At 42.8% G+C, this 15,827-nt stretch overlaps 3 protein-coding genes and 1 non-coding gene across 18 annotated transcripts in view; 2 read left to right on the forward strand and 2 right to left on the reverse strand.

Annotated features, from left to right (window-relative positions):
• Nucleotides 1-219: 219 nt before the first annotated feature.
• On the reverse strand, nucleotides 220-4,066 carry zgc:153018 (Transmembrane protein 179-like). The gene is made up of 4 exons (XM_035650698.2): nucleotides 3,601-4,066; nucleotides 3,006-3,143; nucleotides 2,572-2,650; nucleotides 220-1,754 (listed from the first exon to the last, which is right to left on the reverse strand). The coding sequence occupies exons 1-4, from the start codon at nucleotides 3,921-3,923 to the stop codon at nucleotides 1,554-1,556; spliced, it is 741 nt and encodes a 246-aa protein (XP_035506591.1). The 5' UTR covers nucleotides 3,924-4,066; the 3' UTR covers nucleotides 220-1,553.
• Nucleotides 4,067-4,454: 388 nt separating this feature from the next.
• Nucleotides 4,455-10,839, forward strand: hs6st2 (heparan sulfate 6-O-sulfotransferase 2). 2 transcript variants are annotated; one of them, XM_035650687.2, is made up of 2 exons: nucleotides 4,455-8,730; nucleotides 9,417-10,839. In XM_035650687.2, exons 1-2 carry the CDS (start codon nucleotides 8,156-8,158, stop codon nucleotides 10,243-10,245), a joined length of 1,404 nt encoding a protein of 467 aa, XP_035506580.1. In that variant the 5' UTR covers nucleotides 4,455-8,155; the 3' UTR covers nucleotides 10,246-10,839. The 2 variants fall into 2 exon arrangements, with proteins under 2 accessions (XP_035506580.1, XP_047190518.1); XM_047334562.1 differs by having other exon boundaries at nucleotides 9,420-10,839.
• trnaf-gaa lies at nucleotides 7,493-7,565 on the reverse strand. The gene has a single exon. It is a non-coding gene; the product is annotated as a tRNA-Phe (tRNA).
• Nucleotides 10,840-11,548: 709 nt separating the features above from the next.
• Nucleotides 11,549-15,827, forward strand: part of mbnl3 (muscleblind-like splicing regulator 3) — a 28,172-nt gene continuing 23,893 nt past the window's right edge. For 6 of the 14 annotated variants that reach the window (XR_007031480.1, XR_007031481.1, XM_047334564.1 and 3 more), the window contains exon 1: nucleotides 12,198-12,399. The gene's annotated coding sequence lies outside the window, so the exon portion shown is untranslated. Of the gene's footprint in view, nucleotides 11,585-12,197; nucleotides 12,400-12,665; nucleotides 12,724-12,758; nucleotides 12,825-15,827 lie in introns of those variants that run through there. The other 8 variants (XM_047334573.1, XM_047334574.1, XM_047334563.1 and 5 more) reach the window with 7 other exon arrangements.

A 15,827-nucleotide genomic window follows, 5' to 3' on the forward strand; every position in this document is an offset into this window, starting at 1 on the left:
AGCCAGACTTCCTCGCTGACTGTAAATAAAAGACTGTATCCAAACTCTGGATTATTCATTTTTTAAGGATGGAGAAGACTCGCTGACTGTAAATAAAAGACTGTATCCAAACTCTGGATTATTCATTTTTTAAAGATGGAGAAGACTCTGGGTCTGACAAGTGAAGGCAATGCAGAAGTACCTTAAATCTGCCTTCTTTGCTAATGAGTTAAGACAAGATTTTTTTTCTCACAATGGGAAGCTTTTTATTCTATAAACAAGACAAATACTTCAATGTGCACAAACAGGTATAAGAGGTAAAAAGCAAAACCATTGTCAGGCATTATACAAAAACATTTCACATGTTAAAATTAATTTCACATCACAATGCCGCCTCGTCTGTTTACTTCAGATTTCTTGCTCCGCTGTCTGTGTATCATTACAACCACTTTTGTTCAAAGTGAGAGAAGTTTAGAAACAGCTTAGAATGATTTGTTTACAAAAAAATCAATAAAGTTATTAACTTCTTCCTCTCCACTGAGCCTTTTGGGCTCTACACAAATCTCTCTCAACAGGAAACGCTCAAGGGTCCTTGAAAGTTGATCTCCCGGTTATCCTCGAAACGCATCATTAGAGGAGATTTGACTACTTCATTAACGCCCTGAGAGCGGCCGTGTCCACACAAACAGCATCATAATCAAAATCGTCACAAGAAGAGAGTCGGCAGCAATTTTTCTGTAACATAACAGATTGCTCGGGTCATGCTCACACAGTGAGCCTGTTTCACGTACCCAGTGGCTCAGTCAAACTCTTACCACATGCTTCACAATAAAAGCGTTCAGTGCTACATATGGATTATACACTTAGAGCAAGTCAACCAAACAAAACCAACAAAATATAATGTATTCTCCCTGATGAGGAACTAACTGTGCAAAATGTCAGACTCCAGCAGAACTGTAAACATCCATGCATCTTGAATAAATGGAAAACCACCATCTGGTTGCTTGTGGCGTCACCAGCGCCATGAATTAACTCTAATCCATTGAGAAATGCACGAGTTGTGGCGCCACTATGAGGTGATGGGTGCGCGAGTTAGACAGTGTAATGTAAGTGAAGTTGGCCCTGCTCAAACATTTGATTAAATATTACAGCCTGGTGGATACTGTATTTTTGAGGCTGATACCAATATTTCACATTTGTCAAAAATCAGCCAACAAAAGATAAATAATTTGTCATAAACACAAACGATAAAAAAAACATTTCTCTTAAGGATCTTTTAAATTTGGTTATCAGAGTATTTTGACCTGCTTTACAGTTAAAACATAAACTTGCAATTGTTTCTAATCTACTGATGTATACTCCGATATGATTTTATCGGCCAGGCTCTATGCTGAATCATATCAAAATATAAAGGTTCCCTTTAACATTTTGAACTAAACCATACCTAAATTATTCATATTCTACATGCAGGGATAAGAAATGTAGAGTGGATATGGTCAGTAGTGACGAGGGAAGAAAAGGTGTCAAACTTAATTTAGAGTTAAACCTTATATCACTACCTCATTTACTCTGAGTCAGACTAAGAGGGTGGGTGTTGCAGAAGGAAGTGGAGGTGAGGGGGAGCTGCCACATTCGGACGGACTGTGTCCCAGGAGGAGCTCCTTCTCTCGGGGAAGACAAGGCCCGCTGATGTGCTGGCTGTGGGAGTGGTACAGCCGCAGGAAGGCCAGGATAGACTGAGCCAGCCAAAGGGCAGTCACACACCACAGAGATGCCTGAGGACACATGGTCAGACTTATGGTTAACCGACAGAAAAAAAAGCTTCATAATTAACTGAAGAGCTACTGTGTCTGCATATGACAGATAGATAGTGTCTGTAGAATTCCCTTTTTTTTCCCTCAGTGATTCATATAGGTGTGGTGTTGTGCTCTTTGATGGAAGTTTTACCGGTTTGGAAAATGTAAAGGCCAAATCAATGTTTTGTATGCTGGATGACAAATAGGGATGTCATGTATCTTCCCAAGATAATTTTTTTTAAAGTGACAGGAAAAGAGGTTGACTTCTCCAGGTAACAACTACAACCACCTTCTGTATCAACTGAAAATTATGTTTGTGGTAAAGATATGCCACCTGATATGGACTGGCCATGGTAACACAACAAACAAAATCAATCTGCTTTCAAACCAAAATGAACACAATGTCAGACTGACAGGAAAATTGGAATTCAGTCTGATTATCAGGCTGAGGGGACTAGACGGCAAGCAAACAAACAAAAACAGAAATAAACTGGGCAAACTGGCCTTAATATTGACTTTTCAGTATTTTTTTCTTGTTCTATTTCTTTCTTTTTCTGGTTTGTATCCACTATCATTAAATTAGTTTCATAATTGAAACATATTCACTGAAGATTTAATGAACAATCAAATGCTACCAAACCAAAACATGATATACAGACAGAAGGTCCAAGCGTCATGTCTCAGCATTCTACAACAACAAATAAAAAAAAAACCTTGGTCGGGTTGAGGCCACTGAGGTAAAGTGTGTTTGTGACCTTGGCTATCAACTGTGTACAATGTGTGTTTGTGCTCCCACCTGTGCCAGACTGAGCTCAGTGTAGAAGGAGGAGGTGTCCACATCCAGGTAAAGTGGAACAGACTGAGACTCTGCACAGCTAAACACAAACAAACAAACATGAGAAGGTGAGAAATGATTCCCAGCTACACCCACAGTACGATAAGAAATATTAACGTAATACAGAAGCTGTCCCGTTGTTTTTTTTTAACCATATAATTAACTGACATCAACTGTGGACAGTTTTAATTAGTCAATATCATTTTGAGTCATTTTCTTGCGTCCAAATTCTTTGGTTTTAGCTTGTCAAATGTGAATATTTTCTGGTTTCCAGAGTTGTCTATGACAGTAAACAATATCTTTAAGTTTTAGACAAAGGATCGGACAAAATCAAATCATAGGGGCACTTTGACCAACGGGACAGCATCAAAACCTTTTAGGACCAGACTACTGACCTGTATGGACGTGTGTTGTTGTCGGTCACGGTGTCGCACCAGGACACCAGGCCCAGAGACAAGAGGACACTGGCCCCTCCAGACAGGAAGAGCACACACACACTCAGCAGCACCGTCAGGAAGGACGAAAACAGGGTGCTGAGCGGAAATAGAGCAGCACAGACATTAGATATATACTGTGCTTACATTTCATAACGATGCTTATTTTATTCTCAGTTAACCAGGTGATTGTTGTCAAAGTTAGAATTTGGTGATTATACTTGGAATTTTGAAATTAATTGTCAGAATTTCAAGACTAAAGTAAGACCAATTACTTTGAAGTACAGTATACAGTATTCTCAGTATTTTGGTTTTACAGACAGATCAAAGTAGACTGACTATAAATTAAGAATTTTGAAACCACTCACTGCTTGTTTTAAAGACAAACTAGACACAAGCCAAAGTTGTTTCTTTGGACAAAAAATAAATATGAAAACTATTTGATACATGTTATACAATACATTAAGATTTTCAATATCATCACAACAACACAGTGTTTTCACCCAGCGGTTCTTCCGCCCCAGTGTGTGTGTGTGTGTGACGTCAGAGGACTCACTCGTCATGTCGTCCGTGCAGATAGAAGAAGCCCCTCCAGCTCTGCGCGGCGCCGTACAGCACCGTGAAGATACCGACGAATGTGGCGAACTGGCAGGCGGCCAGCGGGCCCCACTGCTGCACCACCAGGTGGGAGGCGTCCGCCGACGGCTCCGTGTCGGCCCCGCGAGTCTCGGCCCTCCAGTAGCCGGTGGAGAAGAGGGCGCAGCGGCCTTTGAACGCGGAGCCGTTGAGCGCCATGGGGACGACCACCAGCAAGCCCGCCGCGATCGACAGGGCGTGAACCGCACAGTGAGCCGACAACAGCCGCCGGTCCAGCTCCATGTTGGCAGTCAAAATAAATTTAAACCGGGGAAATATGTTGTAAAAAAACCACCAAACGAATCGCCTTTTATCGGCACATCCCTGTTGTCTCCCTCGTAACGGTTCACGGTCCTGCTGCTGCTGCTGCTGGGTGTTTAAAGTGAGAAGGGCGGGGCCTGCATTCCGGCACAGCGGAGGAGGAGCCCCCACAGACAGAGGGCTCACTCCGCCGCTATCTCCAAATACGGCAGAGAGAGAATAAGACTCACCATCGTTGCTGTCCTCGTTACATAACAGTTTATATAAACGCGGTGTAACATAAGCAACAGTTACATACCATAATAATAACTGTGTGCAAAGCCGCCTGCCGTTGTGCACAGCTGTATAATGAATGGACTAGATAAATAACGTTTCTCCACCATAATTCAGAAACAAATATTGTACTTTTTACAACACTTAATTTATTTGATAAAAGGATCCATAGTAATTATCAGTGGTGGGAGAAAGTACTCAGAACTTTTACTAAAGTAAAAGTATGTAAGTGCAAAACCTTTTGGATTGTACTGTATTGGATTATACTTTAAATGATAATTATATAATTATATAATGTTAATTATCAAACTTTATATTCTACTTGGTAGTTTGTGAATCTCCTCCCTATGACCGTTAAACGTTGTCCAATTTTCAATACAGCACAATGTATGTATGTATGTATGGATTTACATTTGAATTATTACTTTGAAACTGCAAAGTAACTAAGATGATCAAATAATGTAAATAGTGCAATATTTCCCTTTGTACTGTAGTAGAGATATAAGTATAAGAAAATAGAAATACTCCATTGAAGTACAAGTACACTTGACAGAACCGCTTTCTTCGTGGAACCGGGTGGTAATCGTTGAACAGAGTGATACATCTTTTCACACCAACGATCGTTAGGACTACAAATTCCTCCGTGACGTATCGCGGCGTCAGATTTCACCAACTGGCCTCGTTTCGTCAGCTGATGCAGAAGAGGATTTAATCATCCTACAGACAGTCTGATCTGTGGATGATCTCTCTGATGAAAGGTCTGATCAGCGACGCCAGACAGCAGACGTCTCAGGCCTGACAGCCAATCGAAACTCAACACAGGAACATTGATATTATTATTGGATACTATACAAATCAAATCGTCTATAATTAAGCTGTGATCCCAACATTTAATTCGTCTTCCATGTTGCTCGTGTCATTGCTGTGTTTTTATAATATTTTCTATTCCTCTGTTACAAAACCAATATTTCCCCACCCCAACATCCAAGGGATTCACATAATAACAATGTTGTAGTAACTCACGGGAGGCTTCTTATAGCTCATTTAAGGCTTTTTATTTTCTTCCTGGAGAACACATGGTGCAGCATGAATAACATCGCAGACAGGTGCACGTCACTCCTGAACTTGTTCTGTGCTTGTCTATAGGGGAAACTCAACCGTAACAACAGAGGGTCGCTGCCACCTAGTGGACCAGCGGATTAACATTTGAATTACTCTGCACAGATATCACATCCCTCCCTCCTTAAGCAGGTTATTACCCAATTTCTCCTAGGAACATTCTAACTATACAAACACATCAGTTTTTTTCCTGTTATACTAGGTGTCAATATTAAGACCATCTTATTAATAAGTCTCTTTCCCTTAGTTCAACTGGAAGTCTTTAAGAGAACTGGGCAACTTAGTGTCCCTTTTTGGCCATCTCTTCACTGGAGTTTTGTTTGCCACAGCTCTTTGGTCTGTATCTGAACTTCCTAAAGCTTCTGTTGCTGCTGGCCCTTCCAACTGGTCGCCACTGAGCACAACCTCCTCAGCATCCAGCCATGCTTCATCTTTTGTGTTGGGCTCAGTTGAAGCAGTCTGTTGTTTTTCATTGCCTCTTTCTGGTCTCTGGTGGTGAGCATGAATCTGATCCACATGGAGTTGTCTCATGACACTTTCTTGGCCTGGTTTTGGCACAACCACTCTCGACCCCCACATCACACAGCCCTTTTGAATACTGAGTTCAAGTTTCCTCACCTCATAAGGGGCCCACTCCTCCCCTTTTTCTTTTTCTGACCAGCCGTTGTGAACCATCTCTCACACTCTCGATAGTACTGGATCTTTGTCTGTCCATGCTTCCACTTGATCAGCTGTCACCAGTGTGATGTCAGAGCTCTCCAGCATGAGAACCCTCTCTTCCGACGTCTCCACTTCACGTGTATCTGACAAAGGAAGGCGGCTGAGAGCGTCTGCATTGCTGTGGTGTTTTCCTTCTTTATACACTATTGTGTATTCATAGGCTCTCAGTGTTACAGCCCACCTTTGGATCCTGGGCGATGCCATTTGTGGTACTGCCTTCATCTCATAGAAAAGTGACAACAAGGGCTTGTGGTCTGTCACTTTAGTGAATTTCCGTCCATAAATATACTTGTGGAAGCGTTGTATTCCAAATATCACCGCAAGTCCTTCCTAATCCAGTTGTGAGTAGTTTTTTTCTGCTGTGTTCAGTGTTCGTGAGGTAAAACCTATGGGTCTTTCAGGTCCATCTGGCATGTGGTGTGACAGTACGGCACCTACCCCGTATGGTGACGTGTCACATGACAGCACAATGTCCTTCTCTGGATCGTAATGCACCAGCACCTGAGCTGACTGCATGAGTTCTTTTGATTTTTTAAAGGCTGCTTGTTGTGCGTCTCCCCACTGCCACTTTGTGTCTTTTTGTAGCAGTTTGTGCACCGGACCAAGGACAGTAGACAAATTTGGTAGGAACTTGTTATAATAGTTTAACAGTTTTTTACTAGCTGTTTATGCTGTACTTTACCCACTGCTGCTCCCAAAACATTTACTTTATGTCCTGTGTATGTTTTCAGCCTCACTCTACATGAGCGTAGCTCTGGCACCTCCTTCCCCCAAAGGTTTTGTACAGAGTAGTTCAGTACTGTAACCCCACAACCCAAGTCCATTTCAAATTGCTGTTGATCCCCATTAACAGTCAATGTCTGTATAAATGGCTCCTCTGCTGGTATGTCTAGTTCATCTAGTTTGTACAGTGTGAACATGACTTTTTCTTCGTCTATGTCGTCTTTTACGCCCTCCCCCTGGCTGACATAGTGTGTTCCCTGAGTTTTCCCATGCTTCCCTGTTGGTACTCCACCCCCTCTAGCCTGTGAAGTGCTAGCTGAGCCATTTGACCTACACACTTTTTTAATGTGACCAATTTTTCCACACTTATGACAGGTTTCTTGAATAAACCTACAGTCCCCAGCCCTGTGCTGCTCACCTCCACACCTGTAACAAGCGTTATACTGGTGCGGCTGCTTAGTGAGGAACTGCTTTGTAGACATATTGTGCACTGTTTGTGGTGCCCTCATGTGTGGGGGTGTAGACTCCAGTGACTGTATCCCGTACCTTCTAAATGACCCTGTAGGAGAGACATTTACCGCCCAAGGAAGTGAGGTCTCTACCCCAGAGTGAAGTTAGCAAGCCCTAGTGTTTGGTAACAAAGGACATTGATCTCTTTGTGTTTAAAAAACATGAGATAATTTTATATTTGCTCTGGCGCCGACATCAGACCAAAATGCCGAAACCCGGGATCGAACCAGGGACCTTTAGATCTTCAGTCTAACGCTCTCCCAACTGAGCTATTTCGGCGATGAACTCCAGAGAAGTTCTAAACAATTCTTATCATAACAGTTATTCTATAACTATACAGTCTTCAACGAAAAGAACGTTTCATATCGTTTTTTCCCCCCGTAATTACTTGGTGCATAAATGGTAACAAGGCCCCGGACGGATGTTGGTTCAGTTTCGTGTCTCCGTGACGCTGGCTCGCCAGGATGTTATGCGGTGACGTAACTTCATTCCCATTCACACATTCTGCGCAGAGGCTGCTGGGAAGAAAGGTCAAGAATCGCTGGCAGCATTTAACACGGATCCGCCGCTGCAACAGAGATGATCTCAGTAAATAGAACTGGTAAAGCTAGTCTATTGTTTTAAACGAGACCGACACGCGTTGCTGTTAATAATACAGTAAAACTTACACAACGCTGTCGTCCACTTTTCTGACATTCAGCCACCGTCACATCACACTGGCTAGCTAACGTTAGCCGGCTAGCTGCTGCATTGTTATTGTTTTCGGGTTTTTTTTGGCGGCGGCCATATAAATACTACTCCCGGAGGTTCCCCAGCCGAGGCAGGGGTCCGGACTGGCTGAGTGATGTTTTTCTGTTCCTCTCGGGAAGATGGATGATAAATCCAGCAGCAGCAGCAGCCACCAACGGCTCCTGATCGTCCTGCTCATGTCGTTGCTCTTTGGCGTCATCATGGTCCAGTACGTGTGCCCGAGCAGGTCCGAGTGCCAGGTGCTGCACCAGCTGGGGTCCTGGTTGAGGATCGGCAGTGCAGCTGGTTCCCGGGGCAGTGAAGTCAAAGACGGGCCTCAGAAGGATCCGTACATCGCAGAAGACGGCGCCCTGGTCCGCTTCGTCCCTCGCTACAACTTCACCAAAGCCGATTTAAATCGTGTGGTGGACTTCCACATGAAGGGCGACGATGTGATCGTCTTTCTGCACATTCAGAAGACAGGCGGCACGACGTTCGGTCGACACCTGGTGCGCAACATTCAGCTGGAGAGGCCGTGCGAGTGCCACGCGGGTCAGAAGAAGTGTATGTGTTACCGGCCAGGTAAAAAAGAAACCTGGCTCTTCTCCCGGTTCTCCACCGGCTGGAGCTGCGGGCTGCACGCGGACTGGACCGAGCTCACCAAGTGTGTCCCGTCACGCATGGACACGCGGGAGGCTCCCAAGAACCTGCTCAGGTTGGTGAACCGAGAGATGTTCCCAATAATTCTCACAAGAACTGCACGCAATTCAGTGAGCGAACACAGGGCAAGGTAGTCTGACCACTGTAATGCAAATCAAAGAGTACATGTAATGCCATGTACCTACACATTTAACATACATACTGTATTTAATGGAGCATTTTTTTAATGATCTTTTTGAAGATGTTATAGCTGTGTATTCGTTCATTTGATGCAGCTCTTTGCCTTCATCTTGAGAGTGAATTTGATCATTTGATGTTTTAGCTGCTTTTAACATGATCTCTGTGCACTGAGAGATTTTGTAGGAGACAATGAACATAAAATGTGTTTTAGAAGCTTAACTTCTCTTATACCTCATGCACAACGCTTCTAGTCCCCACAGAATAAACGTAGAGAGCACATGTCAGCAGGACAACCATTTCTTTCTGTGATTACAGTCAACTTGGAACCCGTTGAGTTTCCTGTATTCATCACCCCCTGTTTTGCCAAACTTACCTAGTGCTTGTTGTTTAATAACCATTTATGCTATCTTATAGCAATGTAACACACTGAACAATTGGTTGAATAAAATGAAAAGAATTCAATAATGAAAAAACATAAAGTTGCTGCATTAATTTAAACAAGGCATCTTGAGGCTATTTGAATGGCTCATTGCACACCTAATGTCTTCTTTTTCTTTCTAGAAGGAACTATTATTATATAACCATCTTACGAGACCCAGTGTCACGCTACCTGAGTGAGTGGCGCCACGTGCAGCGCGGTGCCACATGGAAAGCCTCCTTACATGTGTGTGATGGACGTTCACCAACGCTGTCCGAGCTGCCGAGCTGCTACCCTGGAGATGACTGGTCAGGTTGCTCCCTGCAGGAGTTCGTTGACTGCCCCTACAACTTAGCCAACAACCGGCAGACCCGCATGCTGGCTGACCTCAGCCTGGTGGGGTGCTACAACGTCTCTGCCATGAGTGAGGAAGAGCGCTGGGCAGTTCTTCTGCAGAGTGCTAAGCGTAACCTGCGGGGCATGGCCTTCTTTGGGCTAACAGAGTACCAGCGTAAGACCCAGTACTTGTTCGAACGGACCTTCAACCTGGAGTTCATCGCACCCTTCACGCAGCTCAACGGCACACGGGCCTCCAGTGTTGACGTACCTGCCGAGACGCAACACAGAATCCGCCTGCTTAACCGATGGGACGTAGAGCTGTACGAGTACGGCCGTGACCTTTTCCTGCAGCGTTTCCAGGTGGCGAGGCAGCAGGAGCGCAGGCAGGCCAGAGAGAGGCGGCAGCAGGAGAGGAGGCGGCTCCGTGGTAGGCTCACGACGAAGCAAGGTCAGCTGCTGAAGCCCACAGAAACACCCCATCAACCTGCCAGCCAACATGTAGCAACCGAAGAGCAGCAGAAGGAGAAGGCTGTCGCAGACAATGTGGAGTCTGAGGTGCTACTCCCTGAATGGTGGGATCTGGATGAGAATAGCACCATGGAGGACTACATGGACAATGTGGAACAGTGGTAGTGACAGGGACAAGCATTAGGGTTCAAATACTGCGCCAAGTTCTGCCTTGTTGTCTGTCGTTTATGAATCCAACTCATTTAAGTAGTCTACTTCCACTACTGTTGCTCTCTACGTGAACTGTTTTAAACTACATATTTATTTATTGAAACTGATTGTATATCTTGGCCACAACAACTGACAGTCATAAAAGACAGTGGATGGAGAAAGGGAGGCTGCTCTGGGTCCCTGCTTTCCCATACATCCACTGTTCACACGAGCCTTCAAGACCGTTCTTCTTGTTTTTTTTACACATCTGAACTCATTTTGTAATTTTTTCTTTTTTGTCAGGAACAATCTAATACATGTTTCTATTTAAAAAAATTGCTACTGTTTGTGATTAATAAGCTACCTGTTTGCCAGATTGTTATCGTCTATGAAATGTGTACATTTTTAAATGTACCTGTGTTTTTTAACATGTCTCTTAAGTGACAAGAAAAGAAGAATGGAATTTTAATAGATACCTCAATGTGTTGCATTAACTGCTAATGTTGTAAAATTATTGAATGTGTCCCAGGTCTCGATTTTTATATAAAAAAATATTTTACATCTACTGAACTATTGCTCTATTTTTGCTTTATAGATGCATCTTCTTTATCCTACCTCCTGTTGTCTGATTACCTGCACAGAAGACTGCCAGCTGTTGGGTTCCACTTGCAAAACATCTGGAACACCAGCAGGGGCCGCTGACGTACCCAACATTAAATTGAAGCTTCCTGAGTGGAGATGCTGAGGTGATAGATGACATCACGGATTATTCTTAACTTTGGTTGGATAGAATTTGAACCATATTTCAGTCTGATCCTCCGGGGATTTAATAGAGGGATCAGCTTTGACAGCTTCTCGTGAATTTTGAAGAATTATTCTACAATGTACTGCGAACATTTTTAGAGAGTTTATTGGATTGTTGAAAGGAGGGATTACTTTTTTTAATAGTACTGCTGCGTTGCTCGGAATGTTTTTATTTTATTTTGATAGGGGCAGTGCTCATTGGTCAACAGACTGTAAATGGGCCTGGGGATTGCTGTATAGGCTAATGTGGAGTGAGAACAGATAATATATATTATATATACCAAAATATGAAAACTTATATATATATAGTTTTGTTTAAATTGGGATTAGAACATGAAAAACACGAATCCCATTGTACATGGTCTGTGAACCGAACAAACGTGAAACAGGGTGATGGCTGGTTTTATTGTGAAAAAACGATACGTCAACCGGAAACTGGCATCAAAGCAACTAACTCGCATCATCAGGTTGAATCACTGAATCACCTGCAAATGTTGGCGGCCACCTAAATGTAAGAAGTAAAAAATAACTTGAAAATGTCTTGTATATGTCAGTTTTAAACGTGTTGAACCATTTAAAGGAGGAGAAACTCACCCACTTTGTTTAAATTTGCTCGGAACAGGTTTTTGGAATCTTTAGGTTTACATTATTAACCGTTAATTAACGTTAGTAACACAAACAAAACCCCGCCATTTTTGAACGGGTCGTTTTTGCTCAACGGTTATGTATTCTATTATAAATACTGTAAAAGCTTTTCAAGTTGTATCCTTAAAATGGCAGCACGGAGATTGACTTTACAGTGGCTGTAATTATTTGAACTATCCTTTAAATCTGACGACTTATTTGTGACACACACACACACACACACACCTCTATCGTGAGCACGTACCTGCAGTCGTGACTTTTATTTCTCCTCATGTTAACGGTGTGTTATCTAGTAAACGTAAGCACACACAAACACACACACACTCGCACACACAACTCCTCCCTCACCATTTTGTCCTGCCTCTTGATTTTTTTAATCTGCTGCGTGTTGCAGCCGAGCACATTTAGTTGCAGGGAACATTTGGTCTGCCTCCTCCTCCTCCTCTCTCTCCGTCCCTCCGCGGAGACAGCACGCCCCCCCCCCCCCCCGACCCCCTCCCCACTTTGTTCGGTCTTATTATGTCAAGCCAACGATAACGCGCGCGTTATTCTCATCCTTCTCCCACCCGCAGGTGCCACTGGATGTATGTTAGGACCCTTGGTGGGAAATAAACACTCGGAGCCGTCGTTGATTTCTGGACACGGACGTTTGGGATCTGAATCCGATTGGACCACGAGCAGGTAAGAGAGCGAGTGAGCGCGTCTGGCGCAGTTGACTTTGCAGCAATACGAATGCTACCTGACGCATTTCAATAACTAAGGGTCGCAGGGGGGTTCGTGTTTGAATCCACGTTTGCACTCGTTCAAAAAACAAACGCCTCTTCCAGTCTCGCCTGTTGCGTGGATTCTCGAATCCTCCTTTGATATTCTTGAACACATTCAGCGTCACTGTGCTTGTTGCTCATCAGGCACGAACAGTGACAACATTTCACTTGCCGCCTGGGCAGGTCTGCGGGGAGCGCGCGTCTGGAGATGGGCTCTCTGCGCCTGGATTCTAATAGTGCTGTAAGAGCAGCTGTTACATTTCCAGTCTGGGATCTGCACACGTCTGCGAGATCTCGAGCCTCACGGCGTCAATATCTCAAATGCAAGTCTGATGTTATCAGGTGACAGAGTGAAGAGCACTTGCAGGTTGCCTCCTGGTTGTTTGTGTGTGTGTGTGTGCGTGTGTGTGTTTGTGTAGAGTCATTTCAGGAGATTGAGCCTTGTCCTTGTTTACCTTAATGGGTCAGACAGGTCAAACACTCCAGCCACCATGGCAGACTATGTTGTCACCACTCGCACACACACACACACACACACACACACACACACAAACACACACACACACACACACACACACACTGTGCATTTCCGTGCATATTGAATTGCCATCATTTTTGCCTTAGTCAACGATACAGCCAGTCAAGGCAAGTTCACACTCCCCTCAGGCTGCAGACTCTTCCCCAGTCTAGCTAGTTTTTCTTTTACTAAATATAAACACAAATAAACTGAAACAGACACCAACCTTGGTTTTTCCTATAGCTGTCAGGACACTCATTGTCATAAACCCTATTTTACCCCCTTAACCTCTTTTACTCTGACCCTAAAACAAGTCTTTGACCCCCAGACAGCCCTTTGAACTTGTGAGGACTGGCCAGACTTCTCACAGTGTCCATATGTCCAACTAAATCTTGTCCACACAACCATAGAAACACTCACACACACACACACACAGGCTCAGCCATATTTCCCATGCAACCAGTTTTCATTTCCCCTCAGACACACATTAAGTGCCGGAGATGCTTCATCTTTTATGGTACAAATAAAAACCTTTTCGCTCACAACGTAGCAGCAATAACAAATCAAAAAATGCTATGCAGACAGCACATTATTGGTTCAGCTGTAATATCGACAGTTTTTCCACGCAGTTAACTTTCATTATCTCTCGGCAGGGATGTGAAACCCCCTGCTCAAATCAGAGTTACAGCTGACGTAACTCGAAACATACACGTCATTCAGTCTTTTCTGAAGTTAAACTTTGAAGTGTAATTGCCAAGTTACTGTATATTACAGTATCCCACATATTCATGCTTTGTGTAGGTTATATTGTATAATGGAAAAGGCCTGTTGTATGTTTGCTTGAATGGGAGTTGTGGTGCTTTAATGAGCTGAAAGGATTATTGATACTTAACCTAATTACTTTGTTCCCTCCCTCCAGGCTGCTGGATTTTACTCTCATTGTGATTTACGGTTCTTTCACCTTGTGCTTTTTAATCAATCACCTGCTCATTGGTGTTATCCCGTTTAGCACTCGACCTTGTCACTACTCTTAAAAGAGTTGTCAGAGAAGTGAACTTTAGCACGGGTATCAGACGGTGATCTGAGTGGTGGTTACATTTCAACACTTTCAGTGTTTGTATTAGGAATGCCACTTCAAAAATAATTTCTCAACACATTTCAACTGCAAAAGCAGCAAATTTGAGCTGTTGCCCAGAAACACCTATAGCAAACAAAATCTTACACACTGTCCAACTTGCAATATAAATGAATTAATTTAGCTAATACCTATGTACCTGCTTCATAAAATGCACGTGCAACGTGTTCTTCATTTCCTAGCCAATGACGCCTCTCCTTCTCAATTCATGAATTGACACAAATCTCACAAGTTCACAAGTAGGCATTCACTAGCATACATTTCCACACAACAACAACACCTAAAACCTAAACTCCTTTCATTGCTTGACTTAAATTTTGTGCATTTTCAATTCAAGCAGTATCAGCTGCTCCCAGCACTGACAATCAATCAATAAATAACATTTACTGAATTTTTTACTTATTTCATTTAAAATGTCATTTAAACTTTTTTAAAGTACGGTAATTATATTTCAATTAGCCTTTCAACTCACAATCCCATTTATTGAATTTGTCCAAATGCTCTTAATTTAGAGGATTTCTAAAACTCCTAAACTCTAATTTTAACAGTAACCACTGGCAAGAAATCAAAGCGATAGGGCACTTGAAAATATAATGAGTTTAGGTTAATGTGTCCCCCTGCCTTTTATTGAATGTGTGTTTAAAACATTACATTTTACACCCACGGCCTACACACTGGTGAAGTTTCTGGTGGAGGTTATAGCACTTCGGTGCACTGTGTTTGATGAAGGATGCAGTGCACAGCGGCCTCCCCCATCTTTCCTCCTGATACTTCCCCATATCCTTTTTCACCTATGTTGACCCCCAGCTATTGCCTGCTGACTGCTGGAGCCCCTGGTCTCCCTGCAGACCCCTGAAGACAGGCAGCAGCATGATGCCTGTCAGAACTAGGGCAGTCTATATTTATTCACCAGTCCACATCCAACCCTGCATATGACTCTTGATGCTGCATTAGAAAGGTCAGGCAGTTCAGTAGTCAGAAATTATTTTGGTTCAAAATGGTACACTCTTTAATTGACACTTTTAGTTGACACTTTTGGTGTCTTTTCTAAGTAGATGTGTGAATTAGAGCCAAAACCATTAATTGGTTGCTCAACAGAATATTAATCGGCAGCTATCGGCAGCTATAGACTGAATATATTTGAGGGTTAAATTTGAATGCATCTCCTTGAGCTGTGGGGAATTATAATGAGCATTTTCTTAAATCAAACAGTTAATGAAATAATCTTGAAAATAATCAGTATATTGATTATATTAATTGAATGAGTAAATGATAATATTCGGCTAATATATGGCTAAAGCTCAATTTTTGTTTTTATGTAAGTGTTTTACGCGTTTCATCAGTCTTTTGACGTCTTTTGAACACTGAGATTATTGTAGTGTGTGGTCTGCAACTATACTCAATAATACAGCCTCGAGCGTCCTTGCGTCTTGAACAGAATTCTTGATCAATGTTTGGCTACAAGAGTTCTTCAAACCAAACTTCTCCTTCTCTATTGTTTCACTCCTATTGCTTTTTCATCTGCATCTTAATTAGTTGCTCCTCGGCTGTTTGTTTAGCTTGTGTATCCTATAGTCTTATGTTTTATCTACTGTGCAGAATGAAGGATATTAATTTCTAAAGAGTGTTATCTTTTTTTTAAATTGCTGTTGTGAATTTAAAACATCATATATATAAGAGGAGGCATATTTTG

Source organism: Scophthalmus maximus, chromosome 9, assembly GCF_022379125.1.
Source record: "Scophthalmus maximus strain ysfricsl-2021 chromosome 9, ASM2237912v1, whole genome shotgun sequence".
Lineage (NCBI taxonomy): Eukaryota > Metazoa > Chordata > Actinopteri > Pleuronectiformes > Scophthalmidae > Scophthalmus > Scophthalmus maximus.

Excerpts from the sequence above, each read along its gene's own strand:
- zgc:153018 (XM_035650698.2), bottom strand. The coding sequence starts at position 3,923 with ATGGAGCTGGACCGGCGGCTGTTGTCGGCTCACTGTGCGGTTCACGCC. Across the intron at positions 3,144-3,600 it reads CTGCACGGACGACATGACGA|CACCCTGTTTTCGTCCTTCC; the intron begins GTGAGTCCTCTG and ends ATTTCCGCTCAG. Across the intron at positions 1,755-2,571 it reads CTGAGCTCAGTCTGGCACAG|GCATCTCTGTGGTGTGTGAC; the intron begins GTGGGAGCACAA and ends ATGTGTCCTCAG.
- hs6st2 (XM_035650687.2), top strand. The coding sequence starts at position 8,156 with ATGGATGATAAATCCAGCAGCAGCAGCAGCCACCAACGGCTCCTGATC. Across the intron at positions 8,731-9,416 it reads GCTCCCAAGAACCTGCTCAG|AAGGAACTATTATTATATAA; the intron begins GTTGGTGAACCG and ends TTTTCTTTCTAG.